General features: G+C 40.8%; 1 protein-coding gene across 2 annotated transcripts in view; it reads right to left on the bottom strand.

Moving 5' to 3' along the window:
• ABCC4 (ATP binding cassette subfamily C member 4 (PEL blood group)) overlaps positions 1-12,167 on the bottom strand; it is a 1,668,368-nt gene that overhangs the window by 340,604 nt on the left and 1,315,597 nt on the right. For both annotated transcript variants that reach the window (XM_086934802.1, XM_086934803.1), the window contains exon 24: positions 7,491-7,591. In XM_086934802.1, coding sequence (XP_086790928.1) covers positions 7,491-7,591 — 101 coding nt within the window. The remainder of the gene's footprint in view (positions 1-7,490; positions 7,592-12,167) is intronic.

Raw genomic sequence — 12,167 nt, forward strand, 5'->3', positions numbered from 1 at the left:
TGCCGTTGTTCTAGAATTATTTGAATTAACTTAGTACTTAGGCCTCTCCATCTATCCATAAGTAGTGTTTCTAATGTATCAGGTAAAGGACCTGGATCAGAATGTTGATTTCTGTATAACGTGAGGAGGTGCTGAATCATGTATATACCTGCTAATTTCTGCTCGTCTGGGGAAAGGTTCAGAAATGTATGTGCTACTGTGTCATCATTGTATATGTTAGGATTGTCAGCCCATAGTACTGCTGACCGGGCTAGTTCTTGTTCATCCATAGAATTGAGTGCATGGTACCCCATTCGTTCTCGAAGCATTTTATCAGTGTCTTGAAACAGATATTCAGGAGAATTCGGTTTTGATATGCCAGAGAGAAAAACTCTCTTGCTTTCTGGGCGAATGCCTTTCCTAAGGTAAGTTCCTTTACCTACATACGCTATCGTGTCTGTAGTCTTTTCTGGTTCTTCAGGTCCTTCCTCCTCCTGGGAGGAGCCATTTTCTTTTTCCTTTTCGTGTATTTCTATTACTGATTTTCTTATTTTCTTGTACATGCTAGCTATGCAATTCTGTTTATCATGCTTTCCTTCGGCTATATTTTGACCCCACTTGTTTAGGGCTTCCATTTCATCCTGGTCTGTCTCTGGCCTATCTCGGTCTCTTATTAAGCAATTTATGAAAAAACGTAGTATATATGCTTGTGTGTCAACTTTCTGATGTGCCAGGGCCTCCTTAATACTTTCAGGGTTTTCCCCAGTCTGGACAAAATGATATATTCTATCTAGGTGATCAGACATATCTGGGAATAACACTAGATAATCTGTAGCTTGCCGCAAACGTAGTGATGCTATCAACATTCTGTCGTCTTTACCGGGTACTGGGTCATATCTGCAAACTGGGAGCTGTTCTTTGAGTATGTCGAGACGGGGTGATTGGAGCATAGGGTGCTTCTGCATGTCCCTAAGGTGTAATCTGTGTGTTGCTGGCGGGGTCTGGTAACCCCCTGTTGCACCTCCTGGGGCGGAGGCTTGGGCATTATCTGTCTGTGGAGTCTGTATGTGTACTTGAACTTGTCTCTTAGTAGGATCAGGCAGAAACGGAATTGGTATCTTAACCTTAGGTGTGGGAAGTGGTGGGGGTGGAGGGACGACAGGCTGTCGGACGGGAGAACTTTGTTGCGATAATGGCGGGATATGGTCTGGAGGCAGGTTGCCACCTCCGTCCCCGTCAGTAGGCGGTACACGGGCAGGTGGGTTGGTGTAAGCGGGCGCTACATCATCTAGATATGAAGCCAGGAATATGTCTTTAGTAGTCCTGTGGTTTACTTTAGTTGGAACCAATGGTGGCGGCAGATTTTTCGGTATTTCTGAATTGGCTTCAGGCGAACCCTCGGCCACTAAGTACATGCCATTTACCAGATTGTTTCGTGCGCGGTCTACTTGTTCGGCTTTTACTCGGATCCCTTCATTAACTAATTCGTTTTCTCGGACTCTATCCGGCGCTTCTCTAAGTCTGTCTTCTCTTCGGAGTTCTTTTTCAGCTCGTTTATGTGATTCTTTACGCCATAATTCTATGGCATCTTTCTGTGATTGTCTGGCTTTCTTTCTCCATAGTGCTTCTTCTACTTTCAGGATGCACTCGGCATCCCATGTTCCTATAGCGGGCCATCTGTGTCTTTCTTCTAGGTGCTTAGTATAATCGGCCCATAAATCTAGATACAGGATGGCGTCTATGCCATGCTTGTGGTACATGTAATTCCCAGGCGTGTCCCTAGGGGGGATAGGAATTTCTTCCTCTAGTATCCCTTTCCTAGTTCCTATCTGCTTTAACTTATTGAAAAACGGCATCTTGTCTACTTAATACTGGATACTCAATCCTTGCTACTGAACTCTGAACACAATTAGTTACACAAAAACACAATAATGCACATTAAACAATCACTCATACCACGACATTAATCACATGAAAAAACATTTTGAACATATATGTCTACCCTCGGAACCAGATGTACTGCTAAACAGCACAGATACACTGTCGAAGACAGTGCAAGAACTTGAATAACTGATATACTGCTAAACAGTACAGATACACTGTCTAAAACAGTGCAGACCGCGTTTGTGTACCCAAACCCGTCTTTACCGGATACATAATAATGCACCCGTCTAGATACGTCCCAGCAATGGTCCTCACCGGGAAGCACGGAAACAGAAGGCCTCGGAAAACTCGACTGGACTGGACCGGACTCGACTCGACTCGACACGTGGATACTTCGGAAAACTGGTGGGCCTCTTGACACCTCGGACCTTGTTTCTTTCGGCTAGGCTCTGGTCGGGATCCTCCGCACTCCTCACCGCCTCGTCTGGGTGCTGATCGCAGTCTCCGTCACCTCCGTGGGCCAGAGGGAGATACAGGAAATCCTGCGGGTACGCGTAGTTCCGTCTTGACTGATGGCAGGGGGCAAAGCTTGCAACGCACCAACCGGCGCGTGAGGTGGGGGAGGGGTCCCTGTTCGGGCGCCAGAATAATGTGGTAAATATTTGATTTACCGTCTTAATTTCTATGCAGGTAAGTACTTAAACAAAAATAACTCAATCGGAAAGAAAGAGACAGAGTCCGTGGTGTTAGAGTTCTTAGGGGTTTTATTCCTTAAAAAGGAATGCTACCAGACCGGATATCGTATTCCTGTCACCACAGGGGTGCAGGAAGGGATAGAGCAATATTTTATTGACAATACATAGCTTATATACTTAAATCATATTATAGAAACCAATACAGTAGGCGTAACAGCTGAGAGAAACAAGATAAGAGCACACACGTGGTAGTGATACGTAATTAGAAGGCGTGAACTAGGCGTAATTAGAGGTGTGTGCTAGAAACGTCACATGTAAGTGTCATAAGTGGGTGGCAACAAAAGCAGAATCTTGCAATGTCAGCAGAAATCTGAGGCCTGGATGCGCGCGCAGCTGCATGACGTGTGCATGACGTGTGACTGGAGGGTGCAGGGGACTTGACATTTACACTTAGCGGAAAGAGACAGAAGTCTGGCATGTCAGATCAACTTGTACCACTATCATATCTGATATCTGATGTTTAGGAACCATATTATCTAGAAGAGAAAGGTCTCTGGGGCAGAAGCTATTCTATACTGACTGTGAGTGCGTGTATAAGCGTCTAAGTGTCTACATGAGATGCGAGGGGGGCATGGGCCTTCCATGGTAACAGAGGCTATGAATTACTTGCACGGAGACAGTGAGGCCGGGCCCTTTGCTCTGCAGCTGGGGGGATGTTTACTTAAACTAGTAGGTAGGAATGTATTTTCGAGGAGCGGAACAGATAATGCGAAGGTTGAATTTGGTCTTGGCAGGCAGCAGGCTGAGCTAAGCGCCGTGGGCCGCGCAGGGAGTAAGGCAGAGGTCACGGGTACAGAGGCAGCCCAGGCTGAGGCGTTCGGAGTCAGAAGACAGAAAAAAGGCTCGATGGCAGAATTCGGGGCCTGCTTCGCCAGAGCTGAAAAACGTGTAAGGTACACCACAAAAAGACGTCGGCATAGAATATTTAGAAACTGAATATTCAACCTGTTTATGGCGGGTCTGAAAGAGGACATGTTAACGTTGGACGCAAATGTATTTGCGTCTTCATAGCTGGCACAGGAGGGAAGTTACATGCACTTTAAACTCGTACATGGAGACGGTGGGGTACACGTTAGGGAACATTTCTTGACCATAAAATTTATATTTCCTCACCCGCCTCAAATATTTGTTTTCTTCTATTTGTAAATTATGCGGGTCTACAAAGCCCCAAACCTCACTACGATATGAAATCTTGGCATAGCTTACAGAACTGTAGAGGTTCAGAATTTGCTCTGGGGACCATCGGTCTAGCCTCTTTGCGAAGTTCATGGATGCCCCTGTTGAGTTAATTAGTTTATTGCATTTCTTCTCCACAAGGGCGTTGAAACTAAGGCAACTGTCAAACAGGATCCCCAGATATGAAAATGACTTAACCTTTTCCTGAGGGGAGAGGGTGCTGCTACTGCTCGAAGAGCCAGGTCTTGAAGAGTCTTCTGAAGGTTAGCTGGTCTTGGATCTGCCGCAGCTGGGTCGGGATGGTATTCCAGGTCTTGGCGGCGAGGAAGGAGAAGGATCTGCCACCGGAGGTCATTCGTTGGATGTAGGGGAGGCGGGGAGTGTGAGGCTGGCGGAGCAGAGGTGGTGGGTGGGGGTGTAGAAGCTGAGTCTGCTGTTCAGGTAGGCTGGCCCGGTGTTGTAGAGTGATTGATTGAACTATGAGATTGGTTTCTTAGTTGAAGATAGGGAGCAAGCTCAATTGGCACCTTTTTGCCCTCAACTTCTCTTTTGATAGAGAGTGGCGAAATTAGGTCAAGTTGACTTCACTTGTATATGCTTACTAGAGGACATTGACCACAAAGACTATTTTCTTGCTGGAGCAGCCTCAGAAGCGGGATTGGGTACATGTGTGTTAGAAATGGGGCTCTCTAGTTGGCATAAGTAGGTACCTTTGTCCAAATGGGGACCCTTGCTTCGAGTAAGGATAAGGGGGATACACTTTTAAACTAACCCCTGCTCACCCCCTCAGTAGCTTGGCACGAGCAGACAGGCTTATCTCAGAGGCAGTGTGTAAAGCATTTTTGAACACATACAGTAATACAGTGAAAACACTACAGACACCACACCAGTTTAGAAAAATAAGTAATCAAACAAACAAGATCAAAATGACAAAAATCCACAATACAGTAGTAAAGGAGCCATCAAATCAAACCGGAAACCACACTGTCCATAATTATACACATAATCTTCAAGGTACCACAGAGAACATTCCTTCTACTGACACTTTTCAATGTTGATAAACCCTAAAGGCATGCAGTCTCAAAATACACAAGATCCCCCCGGAAGTCTTCAAGAGCATAGCTCAAGAAGTCCGGGCGTTGTTATGGCAGGGTGATTCACCCAGAATAGCACTGCATAAACCGTAGAAAGGGGTTTACAATGGCAGCCGGATATTAAGCTATACAATTGGGCATCATAGCTACTGGTTATAAATGACTGAGTCTATGCGGACAAGGGAGAACCAGCCTACAACAGGGTGGACACAGACACAATGTAGGGGGGAACTGCGAATCACTTTTATATGCCAATTGCACATGCCCGAGTGTCCTTGTCATACTGCGACTGTGGTGGCGTGCTGGAGGGAGGCGAATAGGCTTCCGGGTTGGCAAGGTAAATCAAGTAGCATGACGCTCCAGTGGCCCGATGACCAGCTGAAAGAATGGCTGCACTAGGAGGCTTCAACGGCTGGCGGACCATAGGCATTGAGCTTCTGGGCGACATGTGAAGGAACGATGCTTCTCTTCCCTTTGAAGATCTGCAAGAAGAATTTAGTTTCGAAGAAGTTTCTCTGTACATCTTGGTCTTATTCATCATTTTCAAGGCCCTGAATAAATAATAGGTATATATGATATTCATATACCTTTCTCTACCATCTATCATTATAACCTTTCTACTGAGATAGCATTATGAAGAGAAAGCAAGAATTCTATTTTCGAGACTCACTATGTCTCCTCTTTATGAGTTCTGTAGAATAAGTATCTCACTGTCTTATAGAAAAATATTTTTTCTCTTTTTTTCTTGTCACAGGTGTTCCATCATCGTTTAGGCTCTATGTATATTCTGACGTCTCACGTCTGATCTCCTCACATCCAATTGGTAGTTTTGATTGTATAAATTAATGAATGAATGTTGTGAATTATGTTATGGATTTAGTATAGAAACAAATGTACTGTTGTCTTTGGTCATGTGGATTAAGCAATAAGAATAAGAGAAGCTTTTTATAAGCTCATATATATATCAGTATTATATGATCAGGCCGGAAATGTTTTTGTAGTCTAAGTAAATTTAATATTTGATTGTGTTTATATTTCTGTACCTCTTTAGAGAAAGTTGAGATAGTTTCGCCTGACGAAGGCTTTAACGCCGAAACGTGCGTCATGTTTTCTGTTTCATCTACCGCCAGCCTTTGAATTGTTCAATAACTCCTTCTCTAGAACTTTAATAGTTTTGTGTAAAATTGTGTTGTTTGCATTTGTAAAAGACATATTGTGCGTTTTGATATTTATGTATGTAAAACCATTGGAAAAGAACTATCAAAAAACAAAGAAAAGAGTAAAATGTATATTTCATATATGTGATGTAAAAAGAGGATAACATTTACAACAAAAGATTAATAATAATAAATGGATGCATTTTTATAAGAAAGAACAACTGTTGTCGTAACTTGATCAGTAAATAATCTCTAAGCGTATTATTTTCACATAGATTAAGGCGTGATCTATATATTTTCTGTGAATGCATCATTTATCTTGCAGTTAGCTTGGTCTCTTACCCCATTTGATATTGTGCCCCACAGCTAGCAAGATTCATTGTTTTGGTAGGGGTCCCCCTTTTTCCAAATTTCAATACAAAAGGCACTGCATGCCTATACTAGGAAGAATGCAAGGACTTCCATCTCTACCAACCTACCAGTAATCTACGGTTTGCCAATCTTAAGTTATTTACCATAAATCAGGCTCAATACAAAAGGCATGTAGGCTGAGTTTAACATGCACAAGGCTCCATCCTCTGGAATGCATTCCTGACACACTTAAGGCTTGAAGCAACTGCCTGAGGTTCTGTTGAGTACTGAAGATACACCTTTTCAGAATGTCCTGGAAGCGGCACATACAGGTAAAAGCCGTGGGCTGGGTTGGGGATAATTTGACAAACGACCATGAGCCCCACCACCTCACCGCTCTTACCTGCACGGGCCGCGGCTGTAATGTCCTATGGCTTGGGACCACTCCAGGCATCGTTAGTTCTGACATAATCACTGCTCATCTTGTTAGTGAGACATTCAAGACCATAGCACTTTTAGGATGCTGGGGCTCTTGACACCAAGCTCCAGCCATAGGTCCACTGCCAGAGGATGAGGTGGCCATCAGAAAGCAACCCACTGCGTCGGTGAGGAGCACTGCTGACCTCCACGGATTCCCCACAACCACTTAGCCTACTTTCCAGCCTCCTGCTCTTACGCTCCCCTCCTGCCAATGCAGGTCAATGGTGACATGCTTTGCTTTACAATAAGATAACAAAAATAACACTTCTTCCCCTTGATGCACACATAAGCACATAAACAGACTCAGGATTCATCACAATTAAGTGTTTAAAGGACAGCAGTCTGGCGGGTCTTGTTTTAATCTATGGAAATTCACCTCATGCGCATGTTTTCATTCTTCACCTTTGAGAACAAAAGGAAGACAACTAGAAATAAGTACACAGCACTGAGGAAGTTTTGAGAAACATGCCTAGTACAGTACCAACACCAATACATCTGAAAGATTAATCACGCACAATGCAAAACAGCAGCCATTATGTTTACAGCTAGATTTGCTTTTATGTTATTAGCCAGCGAGAATTTTAAAAGAAGAAACATTTACACATAAATGTTACCAGATTTTCCACTTCAGCAGTCTGCCTCACTCCCCACTGGAAGGTCCCCATCAGAGTGACTGCATAGGACAACGCCAGGCCGACCTGCCCAGCATCCAGACCTGCAAAGCGAGAACAAACATTTGGAATTCCTTAGTGCAAAAAAGTTTAGTCGTATGGTTTGTCTCAACCAAAATATCTGTCGCGAGCCTCCAATCTAAAGCTTCAGCAAGCAATGGCCGGCCATCTGCTACTTCTGAAGCTGCTCTTCCGGTATGCTGAGGATTAAGTGTTCTCTGTTGTTTTAATTTGTATGGGGCTTTTGTTTTCTCAAATAACTTAGAAGAAACAAATGAAATCTTTAGCACTGCCCTCATTTAAAGCTAGCTCAAATTAATAAAACATGGAAGTGAAAAATAACAGTGAAACAAAAATGCATTACCCTTTTATACATTCTTTCATATATATGCAAGGGGGGTGGCAAGCGTTGCAGGCAGTGCCTGCTCCCTGAAAGCGAGAGTAACCCACTTTACTCCACTGACTCTGCAGAGAAAGTTTGAAAACGTGTCTATCCACTTAAAGTCACGCATGGAAATATTTTGCTGACTTTTTCTGAGGACTTTGTCATTTGCTATTAACAGTGAGGATTTTAAGGTCCATTTAGTGGTAATAGGAATCATTGTATTTAATGGTCAAGGGGATGAAATATTGCATAATGTTATTGAAGATCTTAAATTCGTTGATACCTGGAGAAACAAGAATGTATATGGTTGAATGACAAGTAAGTATGAATGCGAGATGCCCAAGATTACTGCTCAGGGATCACAGAAGGAAGAGGGCAACAAGAAGAATTCTTGAATAAAATGAAATTTCCCTGTGATGGGAAGTAAAATTGTTCAGATGATTTGGGCCCAATAACATTATTCTACAATGTTCACATATTTTTAACCAAATGGTCTTTTGTTTCTGAGGTTCTCAGCAGAACCCAAGTGCATGGTTTTGAAGTCTTTTTCCTACAACGTATACAACAAACTTGACTAGCTTTAATAAGGAAAGTCAGTATCACACAACCTTCTGCAATATTATAGGTATGAAAGCTGAAGAGGGTCTATTGCATGCGATGAAGAAAGTCCATTGCCTGATAAGCTGGACTTTTATGAGGAGATGAATGAGCAGATGTTTTCATAGTCATCTCTTTAACCTGGATCAACATGATGTTTCATCAACCAATTAATCAGATTCAGAAGTGTGACTTACAGCAGGCTATAGCATGTTCTAGGTTCCATATAAGCAATCATTGTCTCGGCTTTTTTATTAATTTTTGCACTTTAAACCACTGCATACATAACATGAGTACCTACTAATATTAAGGGGATCACCTTAGCTCAAGGTGAAATAGAGCTTACTGATACTGTGAACAGATCATTATTGACCTTTACATTCAATTTCTTCCTACATATTGACCAATGCCACAGGTTGAGGCATTGTAAAGGTAAGACTGGAACAGTAGTTGTAAATGGACAAGGCAGTAATTATCATAATGTTGATGTCTATTTGGGTATCAACATACAATGGAATTAGACAACTGTTCTCAATGTTATTACATATATATTTTTTGAGATTAAAGGTTATTTAAATACCTACTTAGTTTTCATTTTTCCTCGCACTTTAAACCACTGCATACATAACATGAGTACCTACTAATATTAAGGGGATCACCTTAGCTCAAGGTGAAATAGAGCTTACTGATACTGTGAACAGATCATTATTGACCTTTACATTCAATTTCTTCCTACATATTGACCAATGCCACAGGTTGAGGCATTGTAAAGGTAAGACTGGAACAGTAGTTGTAAATGGACAAGGCAGTAATTATCATAATGTTGATGTCTATTTGGGTATCAACATACAATGGAATTAGACAACTGTTCTCAATGTTATTACATATATATTTTTTGAGATTAAAGGTTATTTAAATACCTACTTAGTTTTCATTTTTCCTCGCACTTTAAACCACTGCATACATAACATGAGTACCTACTAATATTAAGGGAATCACCTTAGCTCAAGGTGAAATAGAGCTTACTGATACTGTGAACAGATCATTATTGACCTTTACATTCAATTTCTTCCTACATATTGACCAATGCCACAGGTTGAGGCATTGTAAAGGTAAGACTGGAACAGTAGTTGTAAATGGACAAGGCAGTAATTATCATAATGTTGATGTCTATTTGGGTATCAACATACAATGGAATTAGAAAACTGTTCTCAATGTTATTACATATATATTTTTTGAGATTAAAGGGTATTTAAATACCTACTTAGTTTTCATTTTTCCTCAACAGGGGAAAACAATCAGAAGAATGCCTTTGTCATATCTCATTCACATATCAACACATATCCTTTATTTAGCACAAACTCTTTATTTTTGTACAGGATCGGGGTGGTGTTAGATATCATTTAATATGGAGAGAATGGTTTAAACAAATGCAACCCTACAAATTCCACAAAATGGAGGTAAATTGAAACGCTCCAATTTCTCTGCCTGTTGTTCTTGAACATTTCAAGGAAGGGCTGCCAATCAATTAGATTATCTTAAGTTCAAAATGAAATACTGGGGCTCTTGAATTAGTGCACCCAATTCAAATTAGTAGTGAGTCTTTTGCCATTTATTGAGGAACAGCTATAGACTCTGTAATTAGGTCTGATATCAAATGACCTACTTGAGTCTGTTGGAAATACAACCAAAATACAACAAATCAAATTGTCCCTCAATAAAAGGCTAATCAATAGCAATGACAAGCATTTAATAGAGAATATTTCCCTTTTTTGAATAAAGATCTATCTCATCCTAGAGCACTGGTACTCACAAACATTACAATGATTGAGAGAATGCTACATTGTCAAACAAACTTGGATAGGTCTGAAATGTAACAATTCCAAAGTATGTTCAAGTAATTCATAGAAAATATGCCCCCATGTGGAATAAATCACACACATTGATGTAAGAATGATAAGCTCTGTCAATTGAAAGTACATTCACCCCAACATACAATGGAATTAGACAACTGTTCTCAAAGGTATTACAGATATATTATTTGAGATTAAAGGTGATTTAAATACCTCCTTAGTTTTCATTGTTCCCAAACAGGGGTAAACAATTAGAAAAATGCCTTTGTTATATCTCATTCATATATCAACACATACCCTTTTTTTTAGCACAAACTCTTTATTTTTGTACAGGACCGGGTGGTGTTAGATGTCATTTAATAAGGAGAGAATGGTTTAAACAAATGCAACCCTACAAATTCCACAAAATGGAAGTAAATAGAAACACTCAAATTTCTCTGCCTGTCGTTTGTGAACATTCCAAGGAAGGACTGCCAGTCAATTAGATTATCTTAAGTTCAAAAGGAAAAGCTGGGGCTCTTGAATTAGTGCAGCCAGTTCAAATTAGTAGTGAGTCTTTTGCCATTTATTGAGGAACAGCTATAGACTCTGTAATTAGGTCTGATATCAAATGACCTACTTGAGTCTGTTGGAAATACAACCAAAATACAACAAATCAAATTGTCCCTCAATAAAAGGCTAATCAATAGCAATGACAAGCATTTAATAGAGAATATTTCCCTTTTTTGAATAAAGATCTATCTCATCCTAGAGCACTGGTACTCACAAACATTACAATGATTGAGAGAATGCTACATTGTCAAACAAACTTGGATAGGTCTGAAATGTAACAATTCCAAAGTATGTTCAAGTAATTCATAGAAAATATGCCCCCATGTGGAATAAATCACACACATTGATGTAAGAATGATAAGCTCTGTCAATTGAAAGTACATTCACCCCAACATACAATGGAATTAGACAACTGTTCTCAAAGGTATTACAGATATATTATTTGAGATTAAAGGTGATTTAAATACCTCCTTAGTTTTCATTGTTCCCAAACAGGGGTAAACAATTAGAAGAATGCCTTTGTTATATCTCATTCATATATCAACACATACCCTTTTTTTTAGCACAAACTCTTTATTTTTGTACAGGACCGGGTGGTGTTAGATGTCATTTAATAAGGAGAGAATGGTTTAAACAAATGCAACCCTACAAATTCCACAAAATGGAAGTAAATAGAAACACTCAAATTTCTCTGCCTGTCGTTTGTGAACATTCCAAGGAAGGACTGCCAGTCAATTAGATTATCTTAAGTTCAAAAGGAAAAGCTGGGGCTCTTGAATTAGTGCAGCCAGTTCAAATTAGTAGTGAGTCTTTTGCCATTTATTGAGGCAGAGCTATAGACTGTGTAATTAAGTCTTATATCAAATGGCCTACTTTTGAGTCTGTTGGAAATACAACCAAAATACAACAAATCAAACTGTTCCTCAATAAAATGCTGAATCAATAGCAATGACAAGCATTAGAAGCAAATAATAGAGAACATTTTCCTTTTTTGAATAATGATCTATCTCATCCTAGAGCACTGGTACTCACACACATTACAAAGATTGAGAGACAAACGTGGCTAGGTCTGAAATGTAACAATTCCAAAGGATGTTCAAGTAATTCTTAGAAAATATGCCCCCTGTGGAATAAATCACACACATTGATGTAAGAATGAAAAGGGGGGCCCTCGGGCCCCCGCCCGCATGGCGGTGCGGCGATCTCCTCTCCCCTTGCCTCCCGGTGGTGGGG

Source organism: Lissotriton vulgaris, chromosome 8 (assembly GCF_964263255.1).
Source record: "Lissotriton vulgaris chromosome 8, aLisVul1.2, whole genome shotgun sequence".
NCBI lineage: Eukaryota > Metazoa > Chordata > Amphibia > Caudata > Salamandridae > Lissotriton > Lissotriton vulgaris.